The sequence below is a fragment of the Periophthalmus magnuspinnatus genome, chromosome 10, assembly GCF_009829125.3.
Source record: "Periophthalmus magnuspinnatus isolate fPerMag1 chromosome 10, fPerMag1.2.pri, whole genome shotgun sequence".
Classification (NCBI taxonomy): Eukaryota; Metazoa; Chordata; class Actinopteri; order Gobiiformes; family Gobiidae; genus Periophthalmus; species Periophthalmus magnuspinnatus.
Window position 1 is genome coordinate 30,317,303 of NC_047135.1, and position 26,897 is coordinate 30,344,199.

Sequence of the window (26,897 nt, forward strand, 5' to 3'; positions counted from 1 at the left end):
GAATATGGCAGCTGACAGTGTGGGCACCCCTATCTCATTACATTTGAACCAATGCACAGTCACACCAAGAAAGAAGCATCATTTTACAGAAAAAATGTCATTTTCTGAAATTGGTCTCCATTTGTGCGTTTTCATTCCATTCAATTAAAAATAAATAAATATAATAATTCCAGTCAAAGCTGAGGTAAGGTTCACATATATCACAGCAGTCTAGATTAAAATGTCTATTTCAAACCTGAGTGTGTCTGTGGAGTTCTGTTGCAGAGTTCAGGCCTGTCTGGCTGCATCCTGGGTTGGCTCTAACAGCTCAGAGCTCTCATCTTACCCACAGATCAAACTGTTCTTGAATGGAATGTTTCTGGTTTGGCACTGTCGTCATTTGGATGCTGCATTTTTATAGATACAGATAAAATGTCCAATGCATAAAATAACTTACCTCATACAAGTTTAGATATAAAGCTTTGAATATATGCCCAGTTTGAGCATTTACTGTCTCAAAACAAGTTATTAACCATTGTTTTTGTTACATAATTTGCTATTAGGTTCAGATTACATCAGCATGCCTATATAGTCATCCAAGCACATTATACACAGCAAATCAACCAAACCTCATTATTTTGTACTTTTATTCCAAATATACTGCACAGACAAGTTATATGTGTATGTGTAGGGAGTTCAACCTTGAGTTTCCTTCTCCATATCTTCAGCTGGTCTCCTCAATCCCTCCATTTGAAGCGCTGATGGCTTTTTACATTGTGCTGATTCACCAGAGATGAGGCTGAGCCAGCACCATGCTCAGGTAATGGGTCAGACCAGATCCAGATGAGTTCTTAGTCCAAATCTAATTTAGATGGTGGATAGCCCATAGACACCACTGTAAGACATTCTACAGGTATACTCCGTGTCGCACCTATAACAGCAGAGACGGAGAACGCCAAAATGCAGGTGGACAGGGGGATGGAGGGGTTACACAGGGTTAAAAGGAGCCAATCACAGACAGAAAAACAGAATTACACACCACATTAAGCATCATCTTAGCTCTCTCTCTCTCCCCTGCTATGTCTCTCACCGCTGTCTCCCTTACTCCAGGTGTGCAGCCAGCAGATAGCGTTGCCTCTATTTGCACATTCACTTGAAATTCCCCAGAACTAATAGATCGGACCAGATTCGGGCCATAGCTGAATAGTGCTGATCTACCCACCTTATAACCAGACTTATAACGGGGTGCCAACCTTATAGCCAAACTAGCCAATCGCTCAACCAGCAGACCATCGCAAATATAATTTAGATATGCGGCCGTGGGAATGTGATCTATAAAGTCGATGGTGTATTATTGTTTTACATTAAGCCCAGGCAATGCAAAAGGCTTAATAATGTCTCGCGGATGGCTGGTTTGTCCAATTGAGTCCGTCTATAGGAAGGGGGATTAATCTGGGAGACTGCTGAGTGGGAGACGCGCGGAGGAAGTGCAAATTATGGTCAGGTGTGCAGCGTGTCATTTGTAATGTACTGGATGATGTGCTAGATTACAGTGTTTAGGAGTCAGCACATGATTGGCCAGGAATATTCAGAAGAAATAGCGAGCAGGATCATAGGAGGTGATTACACAGACGTTTAGCACAAAGAGACGCCATGCTGACCTTCTCATGCGCAATGTGAGATGAAAATGATCTACGGAAAGTATAGGTTGCAAAATTAATGTTGTTTTTTTTATGCGGAGGATTATTCAAATTTCAACAGAAGAGTTTTGACCATAAATCAGCAGGCAGCAGGTTTCTGTTGATGTGTTCAGTCTAGTGATAAAGCTCATCTACTACAGGTGCACATCAAATATGTAATAATGTAGCAATAACTGTGATAATTATTTTGATGCATGATGGGTAGTGTAGTCTTATTCGGTCATTAATTTTGTGTTCCTCATCTCATCTGGTAACAGTTACGCGTTGAGTTAAATGCAGAATCAAGAACATGTATCTTGGATATATCACATGTTACTTTATCCATACGTGTGTGTCTGGTTGTGACAAGGTGTGACATTTTTTGTGTGTCTACAGTCAAATGCAGACCAATAAATACTATAATAGACAATGTACAGTTAGTCTACAATTGTACACCTTAGTTGTTTTGTTATGAGCAAACTCTATTCACAAGATTAGAGTATAAAATATGGTATGTGTTTACAGATTATTATTTTCATTTGGTCTTTTAAGGTGCACTATATTACACAAGTTAAAGGTCAGATCTATAGCGAGATGGACCTGCTCACACAAGAATCTGTGGTGTTTAGACTATTTTTTTAAACAATAAAAATACCTGTAATTGAAAATAAGAGCTCTCACGCACCAGAAAAGTTACACATTGCATTTTTAAAGGTCCTATATTACACAAAACTGACTCTTTGTGAGTTTTTAGCCATGTTATAATGTTGTTACCTCATCCAAAACATATCTGGAGTTGTGTTTTGTTTCATTAATTTCACACATATTTCAGTAATCCTTTTATTATTAGTCTGTCTTCAACTCCAAAGCTCAAAATGCTCTGTTCCATCTTGTGATGTCATGAAGTGGTAGTCAAAAGTTAAAGTTAACAGCTACTTTTTACCTTTTGTTTAGTAGAGATTGACATTTCCAGAGCTAAATTGTCAATCTCTACTCTACTTATCCAACTGATTCTTGTGAATACACTTCCAGTATTACCACATGACATCACAAGGTGGAGTGATTTCAGTTTGAGAGAAGAACTTAGCCTACATATGCAGGGTTTGTGTGTTAAACATGTGTGAATGAAACAAAACACAACTCCAGGTATGTTTGTGATGATGAAACAGCATTACAACATAGATCACAAAACAGCATAATATGGGCCCTTTAAGTATCATGGAGTCTCCAGCTCTCGGCATGCATGGGTCATATCTGAACTGAATCTGGCTAGAGTGCACTTTCACATTTGGCACAAAGATTGATTGGCATTTGTAGCTGCAAGCTGAGATTGCAGTGCTTTCTAAAGGTTGGCCAAAGTAATCCTCTGCTTTTATCAGTGCTAATGATTGATGGGTCCTGTTGCAGTGTGGATGACCTGAACCAGTCTCAAAAACCCCACATGGAGTCTGGACGTAATTCACTAAAAGTTTACAGGTACACACAATATCAGCGTTGTACTGATAAAAAACATATTGGGAAGACAACGCAAAACAATAGCAGTTTCGTTACTCCTTAATTATTGATACATGTTAAAAATAAAGCTTGAATAATGCAACCAATACTCATAGACTAGTGATGGGATGCTCAGCTCTTTTATGGGATCCAAATCTTTTGGATCTATTCATTTCAAAGAGCCATTCAAAAGTTTGGCTCTTTTTATATTTATTTATACAACAAGAGCCAATGTAATACTTTAAAAACTAACTGTGATTGTGATGCCAGATACGTTTTTTGTGCACAAAGCTCTCCCTCATGACATCTGCTCTGCTTCTGTGCTGATTATTGTGGTGATTCTTGTAAAAATCATATACAGTCTATGGTAAAAATGAATAACATTTCCAAAGAAAAAGATTCAGTTCTTACAAAAAACATTAGATCCAATTCCAACCATTCACACATTAAGGAACAGTTCCAGAGCTGACACGTTCGGGACCATATCACTCTTGACCATTTCCTTTTAAAATGCTGTGTACTATCACTGCAGCAGCTAAACCATCTGCCTCCTCAGCCACTCCATCAGCATCACCAAAGTGTAGGACCTGTCCCTTTCATCTGAGATTTTAATCAGCCTCCCGTTCTATTCACTAAACTATCCTTGGCACCTCAGATTAAATTGACACAAGGTTTGTATTTGGATGTATGACTATCTGGAGTCGTGCTTCTAGTTTAATAGTCTGTGAGCATTTGTGCATTTTCATTCTTTTTACAAAGTTCCATCTGATCCACTTCATTTTACTGCCATTTCAACAAAGCCAAACAATCCTCTTCCTGCAATCTTTACCATATGTGCAGTAAACCAGTGTGGATGCCTAAATGGTTTAGAAGGGCACTGCCAACACATTTGGCACCACAGAGCCACCGTATTGCTGTAGCACTGTGCCCAATGGAGAATATGTTCCCTGCACAAATATCAGCTGCGGATTCAGATTCTGTGAGAGACTTCATAGATCTCAAAGTCAAAGCAGATTCTAACTTTTTACATTACTAGGGGGTATGATAAATTAACTAGTATTCCATAAACATTTTTCAAATTAGGAGTAGCTACAGTTTTTGTGTTCTTGTGTTGTATATTTAATTTTCTAATATTCTGGTTTTAATTAAATATGATTTTGTTTCTTAATAGTTGTTTTTCTAGATTCCACTATCATTCAATACCTATAATACATATAACAGTGTTTTCATTTGTATTAGTTTGTACAATTTTGTTGTAAAGAACAGGTATAGATATTTTTATTTTTATTATGTAATGAAAAAGCACGGTTTTACATTCTCTAGAGATGACTGTACCTTGAACCCAAAATTTGTCATTCCTGAACTTTCACTATCAAAAGTATATTTTTTTCAATATTTAAACAATATTTGAGTTGATACCACTTTTGTCTCAACTTTCCAAAGACTACTTGCATTTAAAACATTTCTTCTTATGTTACACCTGACAGCCTGAGTGACTTAGCGCCTCACAGCCCCAGGTGAGCATAAAATGTTTACTGAGAGCTATAATTTCCAGCCGAACAGCGTTTTAGTGTCATATTTAAGTGAATAAATATCACAAACACTTCCCCACGTCTGTCACACGTCGCTGATTTATCGCGTCTGATTTGAGCTGGGGCGTCAGAGTTGACAGTTGAAGCGAAACAGAAGGCTGCCTCAGAATTGCTCAGTCTAATTGTACCTGTTCCTTGTACACAACTTCACGCACATTTGGCTCGCGGCTATATTTGTCAGTGGGGAGACGGACAGATGCAGCTGGGGGTTGCCATGGTGATGGTTGGTAGTGGGCTCTATACAATGCCGAAACGTCTCCAGCTGTGTGCCACGTCACTGCTGGTCAGGACCAAAGGGAATTTCAAAACAAAGTACATAAAAAAGTGTGAACATCTATTAGTAGAATAAAACATAAAGGTTGATGCAGAATCTCAAAGGTTGGAGGTTAAAACCCTGCTACCACTGCTGGTTGCCTCACATATAGAAAATAGCTTAGCAACTTGGTAGATGCAACTTCTGTTTTTGTGTTTGTTATAATTTACTATTAACTATTAAGAATTCCCTGGTTAAATTATGTGGGAGGGTTTCTCCAACTCAAACAAGCAAAATGAGCTCATCGTTTGCAGGACTCCTGACCCTAAACTGAAGAAAGCACAAAAGGATTGGTCAAGCACAAAACTGGCAAAAACATTCTCAGTCAGACTGCAGTTACTAGGCTCCATCTTCCACCTTCTTCTTTAGTTCTCACCTGCAATGCTCTGTGATATTTTAAACCCACTTACATCTTATACAGTCTCAATATGCCCTTTAGGATATATCTGAAGACACATTTATGATCAACACACGCTGTTTACATAACAGTCAATTTACTTTTAGATGTATTATCAGGAGTGCAACACCGTGGGCGACAGTAACTCAGTTGGTAGGCTTTGTTCACTTGTTCACTGATCTAAAGGTTGGCAGTTCGAATCCTACGCTCGACATAAACATCATTGGTTGAACGGTCAGATGCACTGACCCACTGGTTGGCGGTGCGATTTCAGCTCGCACTGTTGAATATTGTCATTGTGTCCTTGGGCGAGACACTTAACCCGCCTCACCTCCATCGTGTGAGTGAATGCGTCAGTGGTTCTCTGAAGTTATATAAAAATGTGACCATTTACCATCCCCCCAGTTTAAAATCTGAAAACCACCAATTTATTACTTGAAACATTAACATGAACATAAGTTTCCCAATCTGTTGTAGATATTCAAAGACTCTGAAGAATGATGTTGATGATGTGTCATATATTTAAAAGCATGCACCAGTACTGCACACAATCCATCCATCAGCCTTTGTTGAATTCACAATGTTGATACCTGTACAAACATAGCAGGAAGAAGGATTACACATTATAATTATCCCATGTAAGTAAATGTGGTCCCTTGACGCGCTGCATTGGCCTGGAGAGCTCTTAAGAAGCGGAACCCTTCATTATGGTGACGAGGCTGTTGTATCTATTATCTAATCAGAGAGGAATCACAGCAGTGGACTAAGTGAGTGCTTTATGCTGATGATGACACACAATGGCTGTTGAAATGTTAATGTGATGTCATAATAAATGCTTGTTCATCAACCAAGTGCTCCAGTCAATTAGTGCTTTTTATAGACAAACTTGTAAGAAGGTAAACTCAAGGTTGTTCAGACCCAGCCAACACACACTTACAAAGCATACTATAATGGAAAACATCATAGATATCTAACAAACAGATGGATCTGGTATCACTATTTTGACTTGGCAGAGCTGTAGCTATTCAATCTAATTTACAATGAGTGCAGAGTGTTGCATAGGCCCAGGGCAGCTGCGGCTACAGTAGTTTATCGGGTGTGCTGGGGGACTGAATAGCCTACAGTAGCACTTTGAGAAATAACAATCCCACCATTCAGTTAATTGCTTGTGTTGGAAAGAGCTATAGAAATTAGTTAGTAATGCTAATGCTATACATGTTTCTTTCTCAACACTCAATGTTGCTACTTTACAATGTGTTTGAGTGTTTCTATATCGAGCAGTTTCATTTATCTTCATGAATATCTTAATGCTTAAAAAGCCGTGTTGATGACAGATGTTGAATGACAGAGAAGGACAAAACTTTATACCATCATGTCAATTTCACATCTAGGACCTGTTGCTTTAAAAATATGATTATCAAACTTGTTGACACAGTTATTACCCAAACTTTGTGTAATGTACCCTTTAAGTATTTAGTTTTTAGTTTGTTCCTTAGATGGTAGAAATAACATCATATGCATATTTAGACACCAAAACCAACTGAGACTAAACCTATTCAACTATCAAATTACATCCCCATTCCCGCTTGGAGTTTCTCTTTTGTCCTTCTCAGAAATTAAACACATTGTGAGATTGCATACATAGAGTTCAAGCAGCCTTTTTTCACACTGCTGCTATGTCGGGCACGTAGCAGTCACTCAGACAAACTGTCATTAAGTTTTTCTAAAATCCTTAATTTCTTCATAAAAAAACACAATAATGTCAGTGCATTATGGATTCTCGTCAGGATGAGTTCTCATATCCCTATTACGCTTTCAACTCCGCTCATTAATTTCAGTGCATAAGAGTCCTTGCATGCTTATGTCTTGCGTTGCCACTTCTCTGTCTGCAGCCTACAGCTTTGGGTGTGTTCAATTCTGATCAGCTTTACCCAATGCGGCTTTGTGCTGTTTGCTGTATCAATATGTAATTAGAAGCTAGCAAACACACTCTGGGCTCTCTCAGCTCCTTCTTTATGTGGCGTCATTATACTTATGAGCTATACAGACAACAGGCCGGCAGCCAGTGGAGGCGGCGCACACAGGCCAGGATGGGGCTGAGGCGTACGGGCGGTTTGCTGGTTAATGGGGCCCCTCTCTTCTTTAATGAGCGCTGTAGTCGCTGCTCTCTGCGCTGTCCCCCTCATTACCTCCGTCTACACTTCTTCATTCTACCCCTGCGTCGTCGTTTTGGTTCCTTTTATACCTGAGCATCTCCACTGCGGATTCAACATTTCTCGGATGGTGGTTTATGTGAAGCACAATGTTGTAGGCTAGTTTAAAGTGTTAAAAGTGCAAAAAAGAGATGGGTAAAAGGCATTGAAAAAGAGTAATGTTGTAGTAGGTACAGATGTTTGCCCAGTAACCACAAGGTCCTTATTTAACTTCAAAACAAGTAGAAGTTCTGCAGAAGTCTTACTCAAAAGTCTTTCCCCAAAGGGCCGGATATTAATCATCTACAGTTTTAGTGTGGCAAAAATCCTTTGATGGACTTGTCATGCCACCTCTGCTTTGTGCGCTCAAAGAAGTAACAAATGTCCTAATAACACACAGTGTAGTTGGTTCGTCGATCACTGAAAGTAAAGCAATACCAAATTTCACAAACTTTTAGAGTTGAGTTGTGTTCCCTTTGAGGCCAAACATGCAGAGAAGGCTTCAGTCATCCTTCATGCAGACTAGGCTGTCGAGATAACAAATTTTGAAATGTGATAAATCCTACAAAAAAAACCAACAAAAAAACAAAAAAAACCTCAGGATAAAACTATCATATAAGTACAATGATCTCAGGAAACCCTTTTCTGAATGTGCACCATCATTAAAAAACAGAACACAAATAGCACAATGAAACACCAAAGAAACTCAAATGCACTCTAGCCCTGGAGGGAATGACGATAACTCCTGTATTGTATTGTAGCTCCTTACAGAGACATTTTACCCTATGTCAGTAGCACTACAGAATACCTGTGGGCCCTAGATGGAGCACACCCTTGTAATTTATTTGCAGGCATGAAACAGAGACCTAAACTGAACACCAATAGTTCTTGCACCAAGGACAATGTTCCAATGCTTTTAAAGGCACTATTTTATCTCACACTTAATTTGGCATTTCAGGTAAAAGATGAGGCGCCTGTCTGGTTCTGTCACTTAAGAGATGTGTCATATGTGTTTACTTGTACCTTGAAAACTGCTGCTCATCTCCAGACGCATCCTATTGAAAGAAGTGTCTGAGAGCTGTGCACTCAAATACCTGCTCAGCGACCGTGCTGTAATTTGTTGCTTGGAAACAACAAATAATTAGGAGGATTAATTATGCATATCATAAACCAGGCCGAGAGTGTCACTGTAAAAAAGCATTCATTCTAGACGTCATTAGAACAAACAGCAGCTCTTTGTTTATGAAGACATCTCCTCTGAATAACACTGTGCAATATGGATCAGTCTTCATAATGGGAGGACTCAGGAGTTATTAGCACTGGAAGCTTATGTTGGGTGCATTATGATCAATAAACGTTATAAAACTGCTGGAAAAGTAAAGGTGCATGCAAAGAGTGCAAACAAAAAGTTAATTAACAATTTACTTATGTGTGTAAATAGTTAGATTCTTAAAAATATTACATCAAAAAGCTGTCATGACAGAATTATTGATCTAAATATATAAAGCTTTGTTTTATTTATTTATTAACAGCAAACCAGTCACACAGTGATGTGGTTTGGATGCGCTATCTGTCCCCAAACACTGGACCTCTGGGCCGCAAAATACAGTCCCCTGTAACTTTTTGCTTATCATTATTACAGTATAGTAATAGATTAGAGTAGCCTTTGATTTACAGAAAGTATTTGTTACACCATTGGTCTGGCCCTCCACTACATGCCTGTATTTTAAAATGGCCCGTGGAGGAAAAAAAGGCCCACTCTTGCCCAAAAGGAACCCTGTAAAATTTGGATTTCTTTCCTGATGGAAACACACTTTAAAGGTGCACTAAGTAGCCACCTGCGTTTGTCTCCATAGAGATGTTACTGCTTTGTCTGGATTGTTCCACAGTATGGCAGGAATTATATCTGTCTCACATTTAATATCTCACTTGTGTTTTTAATGCTCAAAAATATCTTGAAAAATATGCATTCTTACTGTGAGCAGGGTAGTCTCTCTACAGATCTGACATGTAACTTGGCTGTTACCTGCATATTTCCATGGAGATAGACACGTTTAGTGCCATACTGTGGAATATTCCAGGCAATGCAATAACCTCTCCAAGGACACAAGCAGGTGCACCTTTGCATGCATGTAAAAGGCAATATTTACACAAAATAAAACTCAAGTAATTTGTATTTAGTTTGCATACTTTTACTAAACTACACATCTGGCTGCATGGGTGGGATAGCTTGCCATAGTGCGGATTGTTAAAGTCAGATGCCAGATGTATTATTCAGTCCAAACTTCTCTCAGTCCTTTGATGCCACTCTTTGTGATGTTTTTTCCCCAGAGGAGAGCATCTGCTGCCTCATTGTGGTGCCTTAAATCAAGAGGCAGTGTAAAGGCGTCATAATGGCAGGGGGCTTACAGCAGATGACATGCACACACCTTTAGCACCTTTGTTTGTGAAGTGACGAGTAAATACTTCATTGCAAAGATGTGTCAGAAATATGGTGTTGGGATAAAGTAGTGGACTAACCATGGCAAAATATAATAAAGAATTACCTATAGAGTTCTATGTGACTCAGAGCATTCAGTCCTCGGTATTGACAGGGAAGAGGAGAGCAGTTATGAATAGCCATATAACTCTACTTAAAAGTTTTTTTTTTATTCTTAACATATTCTCTGACTATATTGACCATATTTATATTTCACAGTCTATCTTGACACCATGTGGACCTACTGGCAGAAAGCTTGTTTTTATACTTCTCTGTGTTGGTGATGGCAGAAGATTTTACATTATTACTGAACTAAGAACAAACATTTCACACACTCCTCTCAAATAAAGAAAGGAAAACAGAATAAAAAACTCACCTTTATTTAACAAAGGTATGGATAAATTATAGAAATTAGAGCTGGAAGATCCTAATATAAATCAGTGTGGTGGAGATTATTTTGCAACCTGGGCTTCCACCGCTGATGCCATCCGCCCCAACAGTCCGATCACAGCAGTCATGTGGGTGTCCATCTTGCTGAGTAAAGCCTCGTGCATTTCTCTGCTGTGCTGGAGGTACCTCTCTTGCATCCTCTCCAAACACTCCACCAGATCTGTGCTCTCCTTCCTTTTGCGCTTCCCTGGCGACAACAAGGATAGTTATTAGTACCTAGGGAGTGGATTTTAACTGGAACTTGAACTTACATGCTGTATTGATCTGATATTTTGTGTTTAGTTCAGACTTGACATCTTTTGTTGTTCTTGTACCTGTTTATGAGTTGTTGTTAATGCAACTGTTTTTGTATGTGACACATGGTTGCTATGCCAACAAGTTGATGTAAAGGGTCTGTTTGTTTGTTACTGGTCTGTTTTGGAGACTGACTCTAGTGCATTGAGACTGCTGTTGTTTTGCTCTTGTTTCGGTGTGGGTTACTGCCTACAGTAGCTCTTGTGTTCAGAAAATAATGTAACTGTCACTACTAAACACTTGTACTAAATATTACAAATATACTATGCTATACAGAAGTTTTCTGTTCTACAACTGAAAACAACAAATGCAGTATGGTATGATGTTGAAATGGGAGTCTGATAGTGACTATTGTTATCATTGTTATTATGCAGATTCTGTGGTATTTATAGATAACGCAGTCTCCCTGTCAAATGCCGATCAATCAATCAATACGATGAGTGATGAGAACAGGAGTAATGTGTAGTTCACCTGATCGGAAGCGGAATGGCATACTTCTGACAGTGGGATGACAGGGGTTACTATTGCCCGCTTGATACTGCTCTGTGCATGGAAACTGGCCCAGACTCTGCTCAGGCTCTGGTGCACTCTCTGACAAAACATGACCAAGATCTACATGTCACCATCCAGAGCTTTTTTCATATCAGTTCACTACATTTGACACAAAATGACAGGTTGTGGCTTACCCTCAGAGCTGTCTATAGACTCTGCATTGTTGTCTGAGCAGATGGGCTTGGGGCCCTCTCTTGACTGCAAGTTGTTTTCAGTGGAGGTAGACTCCATCAGCTCCTCTACAGAGTTCTCAGACATGGGCATAGGGGTCGCTGAGTATAAAGGATGGTGACCCAGGATGCTGTCCAGGATGTCATACCACTTGCCAGTTTTGATCTCAGCACCACTCAGGTTGTTATAATCTTTGATCTTCTTGTAGTCCTGTTTCAGTTTCTTGACCTTCTCCCTGCACTGTTTTGGTGTGTGGTGAACGCCAAAGTTTTCCAGTTCCTTTGAAATCTTTTCAAAGATTTTGCTGTTCTTCCTTTGACCTTCATAGTCTCCGTTCATCTTGGTTGTGGCGTACACGCTGAGGAGAGCTTGGACCTCCGCATCAATCCACTTGTCGTTGTTTTTAAGCACTAACAAAAACAGCAACAGCTAGAATATAATTTGAAATGTATCTTTCATTTGCATAATAACAATAAAACCATGGGTTCCATTCAACTTTCCCTTGAATGCATACTAAGAAAAGCACAGTGAAGCCTTACGTGGCCTGGGCAGTGGTAAAGAGGAATATGGGCTGCTCTCCGATGTGCCTGACAGTACATGGACGATTTTCAAATCAGAGCTACATAGAGCTATGAAGACAAAAAAGGTTATTATTTTACTATGTAATATCATAGACTATATACATCACACAATTGTTTAACAATTTGTAAGGAAAAGTACCCAAAGACTTACCAGCATCAATGGACAGCTGTAAAACAGATTTACTGTCAGGATCACAGGACTCACTCCCTGGAAAACATGAACAAACAGGTTGAAGCCAGTTTTTAGTTATTTTGTTTTTCCCAGTAAGTAGCATTCAATGTGATATCATGAAGCATGTTCTTGTGCTGTTTTTTTCCCTTTGGGTTAGAGATCATTTGTATTTCATACAGTGGATGAAATAAAGCCCAGTACATAGTGCCTTGTGTGAAATGCCTGTGGGGATGGGCACCGAAACCTGCTATCATGACCCACCGGTCCAGTGAATGGGCTGATTGTGCTCTAGGTCGCACTGTCACATGATCAAATGTGGGCATCCTTTCCCATATGTTCATCAGATTTTTTTTTTTTACATGATCACACAAAACATTCGTATAACCTTAATGCTGAAGTGCTGAATTTCACCTAAAATGTATGGTGCCTCTGAATTTCCTCTTGTCATTACATTGTTGTCTGAGCAGAAGGACTTGAGGCCTTCTCTTTCAGTGGAGGTAGACTCCATCAGCTCCTCTACAGAGTTTTCAGACATGGGCACAGGGGTCGCTGAGTATAAAGGATGGTGACCCAGGATGCTGTCCAGGATGTCGTACCACTTGCCGGTTTTGATCTCCGCACCACTCAAGTTGTTATAATCTTTGATCTTCTTGTAGTCCTGCTTCAGTTTCTTGACCTTCTCCCTGCACTGTTTTGGTGTGTGGTGAATGCCAAAGTTTTCCAGTTCCTTTGAAATCTTTTCAAAGATTTTGCTGTTCTTCTTTTGACCCTCAAAATCCTGCTGCATCTTGGTTGCAGCATACACGCTGAGGAGAGCTTGGACCTCTGCATCAATCCACTTGTCATTGTTAATTTTTTGTACTGGAAAAACAGCAGAAGCAAAAAACAAAGTGTATATTAAAGCTTTGTATTGAACATTTTCTAGTCATGATATAGGGTTCGTGTAGACTAATAAAATAAAAGCAACCTATTTTTTAACCATGCCTCATTGTCTCTAAGGATTTTAAGAAGAAGCAGACCCTATAATCAACAGTGTTACCTGGTCTGAGTGGTGATATAGAGCGGTGTGAGCCACAATTACACATTATTATAGTGTTAGCATAAGATTGTTCTGTACATGTCAAGCAAAATCCTCTACATTAGATCAGTTTATATTGTAAAATGTGAATTTACCAGGATCAATAGGCAGATGTAACAGAGTATTATTCTCTATAGGCTCCATCTTCACTATATCTAAGTCTTGTGCTCCTGATATGACTGGTTCACTGATAGGGAGTGGCAGAGCTATAAAAAAGAGTTATAATTCAGTTATTAAAGACTTTGTCAGAGTTTACTTAAATAAAGACCTTGAAAGGTGATTCTATAGCACTCATTTTGAATGGCTATCAAATAATCACATTTACCATGCAAACTCGAACCTCAGTCACTCATGCTGTGAGTAGGAAAAGTTAAGTATGACTCCATGGTGACCAAGAGAAAAATGTCTCATTAAGCTTGTTGTTTTTTTGCACAGTTGCATACAATCCATATACAACTTCAATCAGATCCTATACAGACCAGAAATGAAATTAAAAGCAACATGAGGACCAAATCTCACCAGTATTTGTGGATGTGTTCAACAATTCATCATCATCTGGGGGCTCTGTCTTAATTGTCTCTGTGTTCTGCGGTATACAGTCTTCTTTGTCTCCCACGATAAAGTCCACTACATCTAAGCCTATTATGGTCCCCTGACTGATCTCTGTTTCTTGATCGAGGTTGTTTTTTTGAACCCTGTACTCTCTCTTTAAAGTTTTTAATTTGTCGACAATCTGTTCAGATGTCAGGTCATATCCTTGCACTCTCATCTCCTTCTGGATGTCTTCAATGATGTCTTTAGGGGTGCAGGGTGAGCCCAGTCTTTGGTGTAGCTCAGCATCAGTGCAGATCTTCAATAAACAGTCTGTCTCCTGCATAGAACATGAGTCCCTCCATGTGTCCACATCTAAAGGGGAGAAAAATTACAGTTAAAATGATAATTCCATAAACTGCCAGAGGAAAGGTTTGTGCATTTACCAATTGTCTGTAAAAATAAAAACACATGGACCCATTGTGGTTGTGAGGGAAATATTTTTCTATATTATTATGAGGCGTGTTTAGGTCATCTAAAGCTGTGTTTTTTCCACCTTTTTGAGTCATGGCACAAATTCCATGGCACACCACCCACTAAAGTATACTAAAAAATAGCAATGAAGGTTTTACTTTCTCAAATGATTCAAAATGGTAAATGATTAAAAGCATGTGAAAAGTAACTCAAATTAAATTGGATTTTTTTTTTTTAAGGCAAACCTGGCAATACTGCAAGGCACACTAAAGTTCCCTGTCACACGGGTTGAAAATCAGTGATTTATCATCTATCAAATGTTTAATTTATTATTATTATTATTATATCAAATAACAGTATGGTGTATTTACTTTCAAAATATGTATCACTTTTGTTAATACTAAAATAAGTCAACATGCAAAGCAAAGTAAAACATGTAATATGTAAATTCAATAAAGAAGTAAAACTGGAGCTAGAATTCACTTCTAATTGCAATAACGACTTCTTTGAAATATAATGAATGGTCTGTCACTCACACTCTGTACAAGTGTAATAATTCACACAAATGAAAATATCAACACAATGAACTGCTACACTCATGTTAGACGGCTGCTGCTTTGTGTTCACAGAACCTTCCGCCCTCCCTCCCTCTGCCTTAGCGGGCAGAGTGGAAGAACCCCCTCCCTCCTTTCTGCTCCATGCACACACAGGAACTCTAGTCTCTCTCTCCCGCTCCACACCATATGCACGGCATTTAAACACCTATCCACAATCACACAAACTTGCCATTATCTGTAGGAGACTGATGCACAAAGTAGTCCTCCAGCTGCATTGACTGCTCTTCTCTGCTGCCAAATGCACACTCCAGAACCTCATAGTATGGGTTCTTCTGGACCCAGTAGTCCCTGCCTTGCTTGGAGTGAAATGTCTGTTCCTTAAACTCCATCTTCAACTTCTTGATTTTATTGACAATCTGCTGGAGCGCACGCTCATGTCCCTGAGCAGCCAGCTCTCTTTGGATCTGCTCATACTGCTCCTTAGTTCTGGTAGCTCCTTTGTGCCGCTGCTTATTCTCTGAAGAGGACCAGATTTCCAGCAGACATATTGTTTCGGCGACTGACCAGTACTGCTTACCCCTGCCCATATCGCAGCTCTTGTGGTAGCATTGGTGGCTAGCTGTTGTTGTAAGCTCTGAGTTCTTTGCTGTGTCTGTGTCTGGCTGGAACCGGTTTTCTCTGCTCTCAGCCAGTTCTAGTTCCCTTTCCGCCCCTCCTCCACCCGTTCTGAGAGAGCAGCCTGTGTGTGTATGTGCTCTGAGAGAGGGAGGGAGAAGCATAAGGGCTGGTACAAGAACTGTGGCTTCCTCAGTTACTATCACCAGATAAAAAGAAAATGCCAATTCAAACACAGTCAGTATTAGAGAGTTTATCTGCACAATCATACAGAGGTGGATAGAGTAACCAAAACCAATACTCAAAAGTAAGTAATAAAATATAGCCTATAAATAGTATCAGGCCTATTCAAGTTTAGATAATTGCCAGAATGAGTTTAAATAGATAGGTCTACTTGGGTATTTTGTGATTTTAGTCACTCCCATTGTCCACTGTCACAGACTTCAGAGTTCACACAGTCATCAGGCAGCTGCTCCAAACCAGGGACATAAAACGGTTCTCAGTTCTCACCACCAATCTCAAAACTGACTGGCCAAATAGTGTCTGGCCCACATGAGCCTTTGATGTGAGGATATGAACGTTTGCATTTAGTCAAATATCCATGTATATAACGTGTAATTATTTACATGCAGAATCAACAACGATGGCCACAGAGGCAAAGTTCTCCCCCAAGTTGCAAATGCATGTAAACAGAAGCAAATAGCTCTCTGCACAGCACCATTTGCAAGCCAAGTGTGTGTAATGCATCATTTCCACACCAAAACTTGTTTCTCTTCTTTGTATTTAGTGTGTAATCAAAAGACATGGGAGTAGCTGTTTCCTGGACAACGTTGCTGTCTAATTAACCTAAGTAGGTTACATGCAATGATTTGAAGACACTCAATGAGCCTCACTATTTTGGGGCTAAAATGAACAACAGGTGTTCAGACAAAATAGACAGAAAAAACCCCAAAACTGAGCAATACATAAGCCAACAGCTGCTATAACCACTTGTTACATTAACATCTTGGATCAGGAGTGCACATTTGCCAAAACCTTTTTCAAAACAATTGCCGGTGCACTGAACTATAGGCAGAAGCTCATGTGTGCACAGGGAGTATAAAGCATTATTCAGACGAGGAGTCAAGCAGACGTAGCGCCGTGGAGCGAGTGATAAAATAAGAGCCCTCATCAGCACAGAAGAGACATTATGAATTATTTAAGTTTGGGAGCGATTTACAGTATATGCCAGCTGATTTAGCTCGGGATCCACTTCCTCCTCATCTCATTATTTACTCCCCCACCCCCCATCCCCCTCTCCAGACAATCTATGGTAAAACACAACTTTCATCTTTTTATATCCTCTTTATATTGTGCCTAATAATTTTGTCCTCCTACTCTTTATCTCCTACTCACTTCACATTCATCTGTTTGACCCAGATTTTGTTTCAAAGTTTCTCCCTTTTCTTGTTTTTGTCTGTCTTTACTTCTGTTTTTAAGGCCTAATTTTTCGTTCACACATTTCTTCAGCAGTTCCATAAAGACAAGTAAAGAGTCCTTATTTCTTTATCCATGCTGTTTTCTCAAACTTTTTCTATTAGCAAGACATGATAACATAGGGACTGACTGTCTACATAATTTCTTCTTTCTTTAGATGACTGCAAACTTATTTAAATAAGTAAATATTGGGTAAAATAAAGAGTCTACAGTGTGTGTTAACATTACACATTTCAGACTGTTTCATACTGTTATTTTGAAAGCATTGACAAATACAAGTGACAGATGAGATCTAAGATTAACATGGGCACAAAGACATCACTTGGGGATTTCAACATTGAGTCGTTGAATACTGGCTTGAAGTTTTTACCATCAGCCTTGCTCCTACAGCTTGACTTGACTCTGTTGCAATAAAAAGAAAAGACCAAAAAAGTTAGATTGCCCAGGTATCAGCTAAGAACAAATGTCCAAACACACTATGTAAAATGTTCTTTGGTGAGATGACCTGAAGGAGTTGAGGACGCGTACGAGCTGAAGCGTTAAGAGTTAGCGTTAGGAGTTAGGGAGGCGGAGGCGAGGGAAGTGGGCCTCAGTGAGTGAGTGCTGCGCAGAGACATCGCCAGGAATGATTTGGAGCCTGCAGGTGTTTTCATATCCTAAAAGAGATCGATATTTGCGTTCATTCTGACGCTGACTGTACCGCGCTGCTCCAAATAAATAACCATAATCACAAAACGCCCCGAGATTGACTCTCAATAGAATTATCATTCTTTTCTCTTTGGCAGATTTGGATATTGCTCCTTCAGGGTTCTCAAATGACTTTGCTGTGGAGAGTGTGTGTGTGCATACTTGTTTATCCGTGTGTCGGGGCCATTCAAATTTCACTGAGTCAATGAACTATGAGCATTATATGAAGTGTGCGCAGCTAATCTTGTGACAGTGTGTATAGATGGTGGGTTGTGTGTGTAGCTGTGGGCTGTGAACAACAACAGGCCGCAGTAATTGAATCTTCATCTGAGCCCTTAAGACCGACATTAGACAAAGAGAAGCTGCCTGCCTGCTCTCATTACAGTACAGGGCTGATGGAGCCGGAGTGCGCAGCAGTGAGCTCTGTCTTTCATCATTAAGCACTGATGGTCCAGCGCTCCAGCACGACAGATGAAGTGATATGCAGAAGAGCGTGGCTAGGACCAAGAGTTTTAACCTGCCATTAGAGGTAAGTCTGGTGCATTAATGGTATATAAATACATAAAGCACGCGGATTGCGGATACAAACGGCTGAAATGGGTTTCCTCCATAGGGTGGCTGGGTGCACCCTTAGAGACAGGGTGAGGAGCTCGGTCACATGATAAAAGCTCAGGGTAGAGTCGCTGCTCCTACACATTGAGAGGAGCCAGTTGAGGTGGCTCGGGAATCTGTTCAGGATGCCTCCTGGACGCCTCCCTAGGGAGGTGTTCTGGGCATGTCCCACCAGGAGGAGGCCCCGGGGAAGACTGAGGACACACTGGAGAGACTATGTCTCTCAGCTGGCCTGGGAACGCCTTGTGGTCTGCTGGAGGACATGTCTCGGGTGAGGGAAGTCTGGGAGTCACTGCTTAGACTGCCGCACCCGCAACCTGGCCCCGGATAAGCGGAAGAAAATGGATGAATACACATTTAAGCCATAGTGAGGACAGAAATGCCATAGGAAGTACAAGATCAAAAATGCAAGCCTCCTCAGGAAATATATGGCATATTCCCAATTTAGTCCCAATGGTGTTCACATGTTCTATGTGCAATCATCAAATCATTTAACATAATAACATACCAGAGTCTCAGTATGTCACACATCAGACTTATATAGCTCTTTTTTGTACACATAAAGGCCCTTTACAAACAATAAGAAAACAGTAGAAGACGACAATGGAAACCAATGGTGGAATGCCAGATTGAACAGGTGAGTTTTTAGTAGTGACTTGAAGAGCTGCAATAAGTCTGATGCAGCGAAGGCTAGGTCCCCCAAGGTCCGGTGCTTTGTCCTGATGAGGGGAATGAGGAGGTTGTTGTTGGCTGATCTGAGGTGATAAGATTAAGTGTTTAAGAAAAACAGACTTTCTCTTGTTGTTTGCTCTAAAACAGTATCCTGGGTCACACCAGATTGATCTGTGTGTCACTCTGAATTGAGTTCTACACATTATCACTCTGGGATGGCTCTTGCTGAAAGCGATCGGAAAACTCAGAACATCATGAGATTTTTTGAATCTGGTTGGTCGAAGCTTCAGCAGAACAAACAAAAAATCTAACTTTTGTTACATCCAGTTGAGAGAAAAGCACAGACATCTTCCCTCTCCACAACTGCAGAAAGCTTTTCTTCTTTTCACAAACAAAATAGTCCGTATTGACACTAAAATAGTCTGAATTTCAAAATGCATCTCTCCCTATGGATTTCTGCACAAGGCATCCACACTATAAAACATAAAGTAAATGCAAAACAATACGAACTTGTATGAAATCTGCGCAAACAGTATGAGAAATAATAAATTATATTTTCATCAAATTCGTAATAAGACTTGATTACTAAAGAAGCAATACCAAAGGCCCAGATGCACCACAGCAGTTTTCTAGCTCATCTGGGGTACTGTGGCGGTATCCTGTGTCTCTACTTGTTGGTTGAAACTAGTGGTTGAACTTTGGTCCTGACTCTAGCTGTTCTTGAGCTGCCTGGTGGAGCGTGGACAGGCAGACAGAGAGACCCTGGCTTGTCGCAGCGCTGAGTGCTGAGCTGCTGACTAATAACTCTTGGTGGAGGCTTTCTGCTCTGTAGTCACCACTGCTTTAACTGTTGTCTTAATGGACTTGTACACGCACGTCAGCCCCCGCCCCGGCACGATTCGGCCCCACTCTGCAAAAAGCATTGGAATGGAATTGACTGATAACCACAAAATGCATTACAGTTTATAATAGGATATCGATAATAATAAATAAACAAGACTAACAGTCCAAAGCCCTGCAAGCAAGTGTTCCGTACAATATACAACTATTGTATATGAGTATGAGAGGAGAAGGGACGGAGGACAGTAAAGATTTATGGATTTACAAAGTTGTAATTTCAAAACTTTAGCTGCTCGGAAGAATGCTTTTACACAATAAATGACAGCCAATGGATGAGATATGCATTGTTCAGAATTGTGCTTTCATAAATGAGAAGGTGTTTTCATTGTGATGGTAAGTGAAAAGGCTTCAGTGCCAAAAAATGTTTAAAGATTTAAACTTTAGTACCTTTTTTCTTTGATCCAATAACAAGGCAACTGAATACAAACATTAAAATTGGTCAATAACTGGTGAAGAGAAACGAACAAACCCGACTGATCATTATTTAATTGATCACGGCTGAACAAGTTGGAAGAGAGGAAGGGGAAAAACCTGGTGAGGTGTTACATGACTTATACTGTGTACAATACAGTGCTTTACCTTAAATTAGCCAGCAACCAGCAAAGCTCTGTGCAACACTGACATTAAATACACCAATCTGCTTTTATCCAAATGTTCATCTTAACAGAATGATTGAGAAACAAATATAGTAATACGATCCTGTTGTTTAATATAGACAACTGGTAAAATACAATGCTGTGTTCTGAAATAATTCATAAAGCTCCAAATAAAAAAAGGTATTCCAATCTATCCACACTTCTCTAAGAAAGTTTATGAGTCAGGCAACATTGAAATAAACTTTTATGTCACACGCGGAACGCCACACAACTGGAATTGATCAAAAAATATTGACAAAATATATAAATATTTAAAATTCCTTGCTATAAAAAGCATCTCAATTATATGCTTAAACACTCCAGAGTTCACAGCTTTCTCATTGGATTTGATGTTGTCTTGAGAATCTTAAATCCAGTCGGCGTCACCACATCTCCCATTTCCCACCCTTTGGCTCGCTCTCATCTGTCCTCCCCTCTCCTGCCTCTGATGAGTTTTATTGTTGTTTTAATGGTGTTGTGCAATCTGCAATGCAGCTCCAAAGTGGATGAATTAAAGTTGAAAACAGGTAATGACTTTGGGGCCCGGGCCAATGCTCACAAATTAACTATATCACTGGGAAAACTCTGTGTTTATGCAGGTATTAATTACAATATGGGCCTGTCCCGACTGTCCACATCGCTTTATAGAGCCTTCAAACAGCTGGTTGTGACAGAAACCTACATCTAGAATATAAAATATGATTCTCATAAAATGTATTCATAAAAAAGGGCCAATGACACAACACCAGTATGCTAAGACCAGAGCTGTCATTAAACCTTGAGCAGATACTTCAACCAATGATACTTTGCTTGAGCAACAACATGGCTAAAATAAAAAAGGACAAACAGAAATACACTGTTGTAAAAGTACACTAGAAATGTACTATGTGTGGTAGCAATGTCTCTACTATTACTATTAGTTGCCTGTTACCTCCAAAATCAAAATAAAACTGAGAAATAAATGTTTATGTGTACTTGAATGTTTTTTGTTTTTTTTCCTGAACTACACTTTACTGAACAAAATTCAGTTCTGGTCTTAGTATACAGCAAGTATACCCCATTATATTACTCCAACTGTTATCACCGAGACAGGACAACCACACGCTGTTCAGTTCGATTGTCTCTGATTTAGATTTCATTGCTGACACTTCCACCTGAGCTTACGTCAATCCATTTTTGATTCAGCGTCCCGCATGACAAATTGAGAATATAGGTGCCACCACAATTGCTGAGCGGTTAAATATGAGCGCTAAAGAATGGCTGTTATTATTTCTCTGACCTATTGATTTCCCACAGAGACATTATCCTTGGCCGAGGACAACAGCGCATTTTACTTTGTGATTTCTGCCATTTTTCATCAAGGCGCGTGTACTTAACATCAGCGGAGAGGATGGATTACTGACCAGGCCTTGGAGGTACAGAGTCATGCTTAAAGGTGGACCCAGTGGGATTCTTTAATAACCATGGTTAGTTTAGGTGTTGTAGATGAGTAAATATTAGAGAGGGAAGGAACACATAGCAATAAAACCAATTGATTTCTAAATGCCCACTTTGAATGAAGAGTTTGCATGACTTAATCAATACCAATAATCCAACCTTATAGGAACACTGTGAGTCACTGAAGGGTGAACACGTCACCATGAGGGACTATTCTGTGATTGGTCGACCTTTTATATAAGTTGTAGGGTGGGGCTTATGCTTTAATTCTTCATTCACATACAATAATGTTTGTGATGAATGTTTATTTAACTGTCCCCACTGCTGAATTTGATGCAGCCAACACATTTTTCAAAGGCACAGAAATACGGAGAGAAGAAAGTCCCCCGGGTTTAGAGCTTGAACTTGAGGGTTATGCAATTTCCAGGTCGATGTGAGAAAAAACATACAAAAGGGTCTAAATGGCACTAGAGTGTTATCCTCTTTGTATAACTTTTTTTTAAATTTTTCCTTATTGTATTTCAGATTAAAAATGGACTTGAACATTATTATTGGCTGCTACTTTTACTTTAGATGGTGACAAATCAAACATGGTTAAAGCTGCACTATGTCACTTTTCTGTTGGAGGATTTGGCAAGTTACTAGTCAGATCTACAGGGAAGTAGAGTTTATTTATCAGGGCTTGGGACCAATATATGCATTAATTCACCTGAATATTCTTGTATAATGAATGAACCACCTTAGTTTGCCAATATAGCTGCAAATAATGTCACACAATTTACTGTACATGTGACACCTGTTTCCATAAATCCAACATGGCCGCCTCTCCACTGCTGCCGTGACACTGAGTTGACAAGATCTGTGCATGTGTGTTTCCTGCTCTCCCTGTTCCTCCCTCCTCTCCAGTCTTCCAGGTTTCCCTCCATATGTCTTTGTGTTTGATGTGCGAACGTGCCCCACTTGTGCATGTGTGCCCATATTTGGGAGATGTTTTAATCAGATTGTGTGGCTGAATGAAATATGAAGATGTAGGTGATTTTATTAGGGTCTCTGGAGTGATGGCTCTCTTCTCGGCATGACAACACCTTGCGATTTCTCTTCGTTTATGCCCACAAAACAATTCACCTAAGAGCCCATCTTTCTCCACCCCATCCACTGCACTGTATATCATTTTACTAGGCACTCTGTGGAATGCATGTGGTTTATATCCTATGGTTAAAGTACAAAGGCATATGTGAAATCCGGGGCAGATAACGTATATAAACGGTTTATTTACTTGCTTTGGCTTGCATCATTTCCAGTTTGAACCCACTGCACTAGGAGGTGAGGGGAGTTGTGACGTCATGGTATCTAAAGAAGAAGAAGGAGAGATGAAAAAGCGCAGCACAGGAAAGCGTTGGCTAAAGGATGATAGGCAGAAAAGACAAGCAAGTCCATAGAGATAGAGCCAACAATAGATGGTGACAGTGCTTTGTGTTTCACAGTAAAAAACTCGGCAGCAGTAAGCTTTAGAGTACTGTGTGTCTGGCAAACAGCCAGGGTTACTGTTATATGGTATTCCATGTGTTCAGGTCAAAGACTTTTACTGTGTTAAAAGCAGTTGCGAATTGTGTGTTTTAGACAGGTCTTGGACAGGTGTACTCTACTAGTCAACTCTATGTTTCAGATTTTGTTGCTTGAAATGTCCTAGTTTGTAAAGTTTCACTACTGAACTTGAAATCTATTAGTTAAAATATTGCAATTCATTCATCATTCATGCATCAGTAACTACATTGAATGAACAAATACTTTATCCATAATGAATGAATAGTTTGATTTAGGCTTAGTAACTGCTTAATTAATACCCTAATTCAAACTCCTAGCCCTAACCCCTTAAGTCGTTACCAAAAAAGAAAAAAAAAAGTTAAACAATTGATTTATTATGAATTAAGCCTTTGTTGTTTAAGGTATAGTTGATATAATTTGGGAGTACATCTATTATGACACTTTTTCAAGCCATTCATATCCTCACTCTCACACCTTATTAATCTCCTCTGCCTCATCTACACCGCAGGAGTAGAACCACCAACCACCTCAGCCTCACATTCTCTTTCATATTGCTCTCTCTCTCTCTCTCTCTCTTTCTCTCTCTCTCTCTCTCCTTGCTGGGTCAGTACAACAATTTGTTCAAAATGCTTCTCACTCATTTCAGTATCTGTTAGTTGAATAATGGATTTCTGATTATTGTTGTTGAGTGATTTGTAATTTCAAAAGATATCATTGTTACTTGTATCACTTTTGGTACACAACCTTATCAGTGAAGCTCTGACACAAATGCAGCCTAACATTTTGTCAGTCCATGTGTTGGGTTGTAGCCATTATTTTGACTGACAACTATATTCCACCTAAAAAAAAGTTGATGCATAAGAGTTTAGTTCTAAAATGCTCAATTGAATCCTTACAGTAAGTGCCCACCTTCAATTCTTTTCATCACATTTGAAAATATAACTCCAGGCTAACACTGAGGACCAGCAGAATATAAAACTAACATTTAAATGAAGGGATCCCATGTACGGAGACTCCTAATGCCGTAAAATGCAGTGTTTGAGCTTTTGCCATTGCGCATTTGAGTTGGATTCTGGCCCCTGAGAGGAAAGCCGCTCCACTCGGTCGGCAAATTAAGCAGAGTGTAGCCATGCTGCCATTTGCCTGATGCAAGAATAGCCAGCGGCCCTCATCTTGCACCACACCTGAACTAACCGAGCTCCAAGGCCTGCGGTGAGAGCTATGGTAAATATTACGAAAGTCTACCGTGAATAAGTGATCAACCTCTTTCGACGTTTTGAAACTCGGGGGAAATCCTACACCAGCCCCAGACACTTTTCTGCCTCCTCGAGATCAAAGTTGTCTTTTTGTTGGTGCGTTCCCTGATTCGGAATGGAATTTGATTTACTTCCTCCCAACCTGCGGACTGGCATTGACATGTCCGGTGCTTGTTTTGATGTGATAGTGAGAGGCCAATAGGGAACACAGCGGGGCGACGGGACAAGACAAGGAGAGGAGCCCAGCACGAGATAAGACAGACAGAGGGACAGGCGGCTTGGTGGGGGAGTGAGTGCGGAGAGTGAAAAATACAAGCGAAATTCAAGGCAAAGAGTACAAACAAAAGGGAGAATGAAAGGGTTAATAATCAAGCTCCCCCGCTGTTCAGACCTGTCATATTTCCAAACAGAGTGGAAGTGTGTTGGCGTGGCGTCAGAAGTATGATAGAGATGGCAGTGTAAAAACAGTGTAAACAATGAGGATGGGAGAGAAGGAGCTTAACTGTGCATCCTGGGTGCACATACAAGTACATGAGGAGTATAGGGGAGTAAATGCAGGATTGGCAACAAGACTAATAGTTGACTTGGGTGAATAGTGTTTGGCCTTCTAAGTGCAGGCTCTAAAAAGCAGTAATCCTTTGCAGAACATGTGTAGGCACCTTGAAAAATGGGTATGCATTGTGGTCTGCTGTTCACATATAGGTGTATAAGGGCTGTATGTGGATAACATTGGAGGTCACAAGGCAAAGTTGCAAATATTTATTTTTTTTATAATGCCTCAGGGGTGCTCAAGGGCTAAATCTAATTATGTGTCACATTAAAAAGTTTATTCGCAATAAGAATTATGATTAAATTGTCTTTAATTAGAATGTTTTAAGAGAGCCTGGTCTCTTTTGCAACTACTTGCATCACTGCAGAAAAAATCTAATCAAAATATTAAGTCTGCAACAAGGATCAAATAAAATGCAATACATACAGACAGAATGAAAAGGGGGCTACATATTCACTAATAGTGTTTCGCAGAAGACTACACATTGGCAAGGAACAGCTTAAAGTTATTGTTCCCCCAAGTGTTCAATTTGCAATAGTAAAGTACTGTACTTAAGTACACATTTTAAGTATCTGTACTTTAGTTAAGTACATTTTAAAAAGGATACTTCACCATATTTGAGAGCAGGTATCTGTATTTTCTACTTCACTACATTTTTGAACGGGACTGCAAAGTATATATATATATATATATATATATATATATATATATATATATATATATATATATATATATATGCTGCAACATGGAGGAGAGCTAAAAAGAGTAATCTGAAATGTGAATATATATACATATATACATACATATATGTGTGTGCATATATGTATATGTATTATATATACAATATGTATGTATGTGTGTGTGTGTGTGTGTGTGTGTGTGTGTGTGTGTATATACATATACATATAATGATATTGCTCAACATAATTTGAGCAAACAAAATATACACATAACTGTAGCTTGAGAAAACAAACTGATTCAATTGTTTCTAGTGAACAAAATTCAGCACAGATCTGTATCAACAATCACTACATTGAAGCCTTATAAGACCTCAAAATCTGTGCAAAAAACTGTGATTATATTTAACTCTTTAAACAGGTACTGTTTAAAGAGTTAAAGTACTCTTAACTCTAGTAAGAGTAAAACTTTTACTTAAATATATTTTTTATGTAATACTTATACTTATGTAATACGTACTCTTATCTATTTTTGGCTCTGGTATCTGTACTTTTACCTAAGTAACAAAACTGAGTACTTCTTCCACCACTGCTGATCCTTCAGTGTAGCTGGGGCAACCTGTCAGAAGCAGGGACCTGTTAAAGCACCGATAATTTACATATTTTATCTATTACTGTTAGTTTTCTGCATAATTGTCATGTTAGCAATTCACCTGAAGCATCATAGGAGAATGAATAAGATAAATGTGGCATATGTAATGGAGGGTTTTGAAAATTGTTATTGGACATCATTATGTCCCATGATGCAACAGGTTTTTCAGGTCACATGTAATGCAGACATTATGTGCAG

At 39.5% G+C, this 26,897-nt stretch overlaps 2 protein-coding genes across 2 annotated transcripts in view; one reads left to right on the top strand and one right to left on the bottom strand.

Annotated features, from left to right (window-relative positions):
• Window positions 1-26,897, top strand: part of arl9 (ADP-ribosylation factor-like 9) — a 151,567-nt gene that overhangs the window by 105,539 nt on the left and 19,131 nt on the right. The gene's annotated exons all lie outside the window — the stretch shown is intronic.
• Window positions 10,548-15,706, bottom strand: LOC117377357 (zinc finger protein with KRAB and SCAN domains 2-like). Its single transcript, XM_033973737.2, has 8 exons — window positions 15,215-15,706; window positions 13,943-14,329; window positions 12,757-13,206; window positions 12,325-12,381; window positions 12,132-12,221; window positions 11,556-12,002; window positions 11,341-11,460; window positions 10,548-10,762 (listed from the first exon to the last, which is right to left on the bottom strand). The coding sequence occupies exons 1-8, from the start codon at window positions 15,570-15,572 to the stop codon at window positions 10,578-10,580; spliced, it is 2,094 nt and encodes a 697-aa protein (XP_033829628.1). The 5' UTR covers window positions 15,573-15,706; the 3' UTR covers window positions 10,548-10,577.

Coding starts and splice junctions, on each gene's coding strand:
- LOC117377357 (XM_033973737.2), bottom strand. CDS start 15,572: ATGGGCAGGGGTAAGCAGTACTGGTCAGTCGCCGAAACAATATGTCTG. Junction 12,222..12,324: donor ACAGCTGTCCATTGATGCTG/GTAAGTCTTTGG, acceptor TTGTCTTCATAG/CTCTATGTAGCTCTGATTTG. Junction 11,461..11,555: donor GTCTATAGACAGCTCTGAGG/GTAAGCCACAAC, acceptor ATGTTTTGTCAG/AGAGTGCACCAGAGCCTGAG.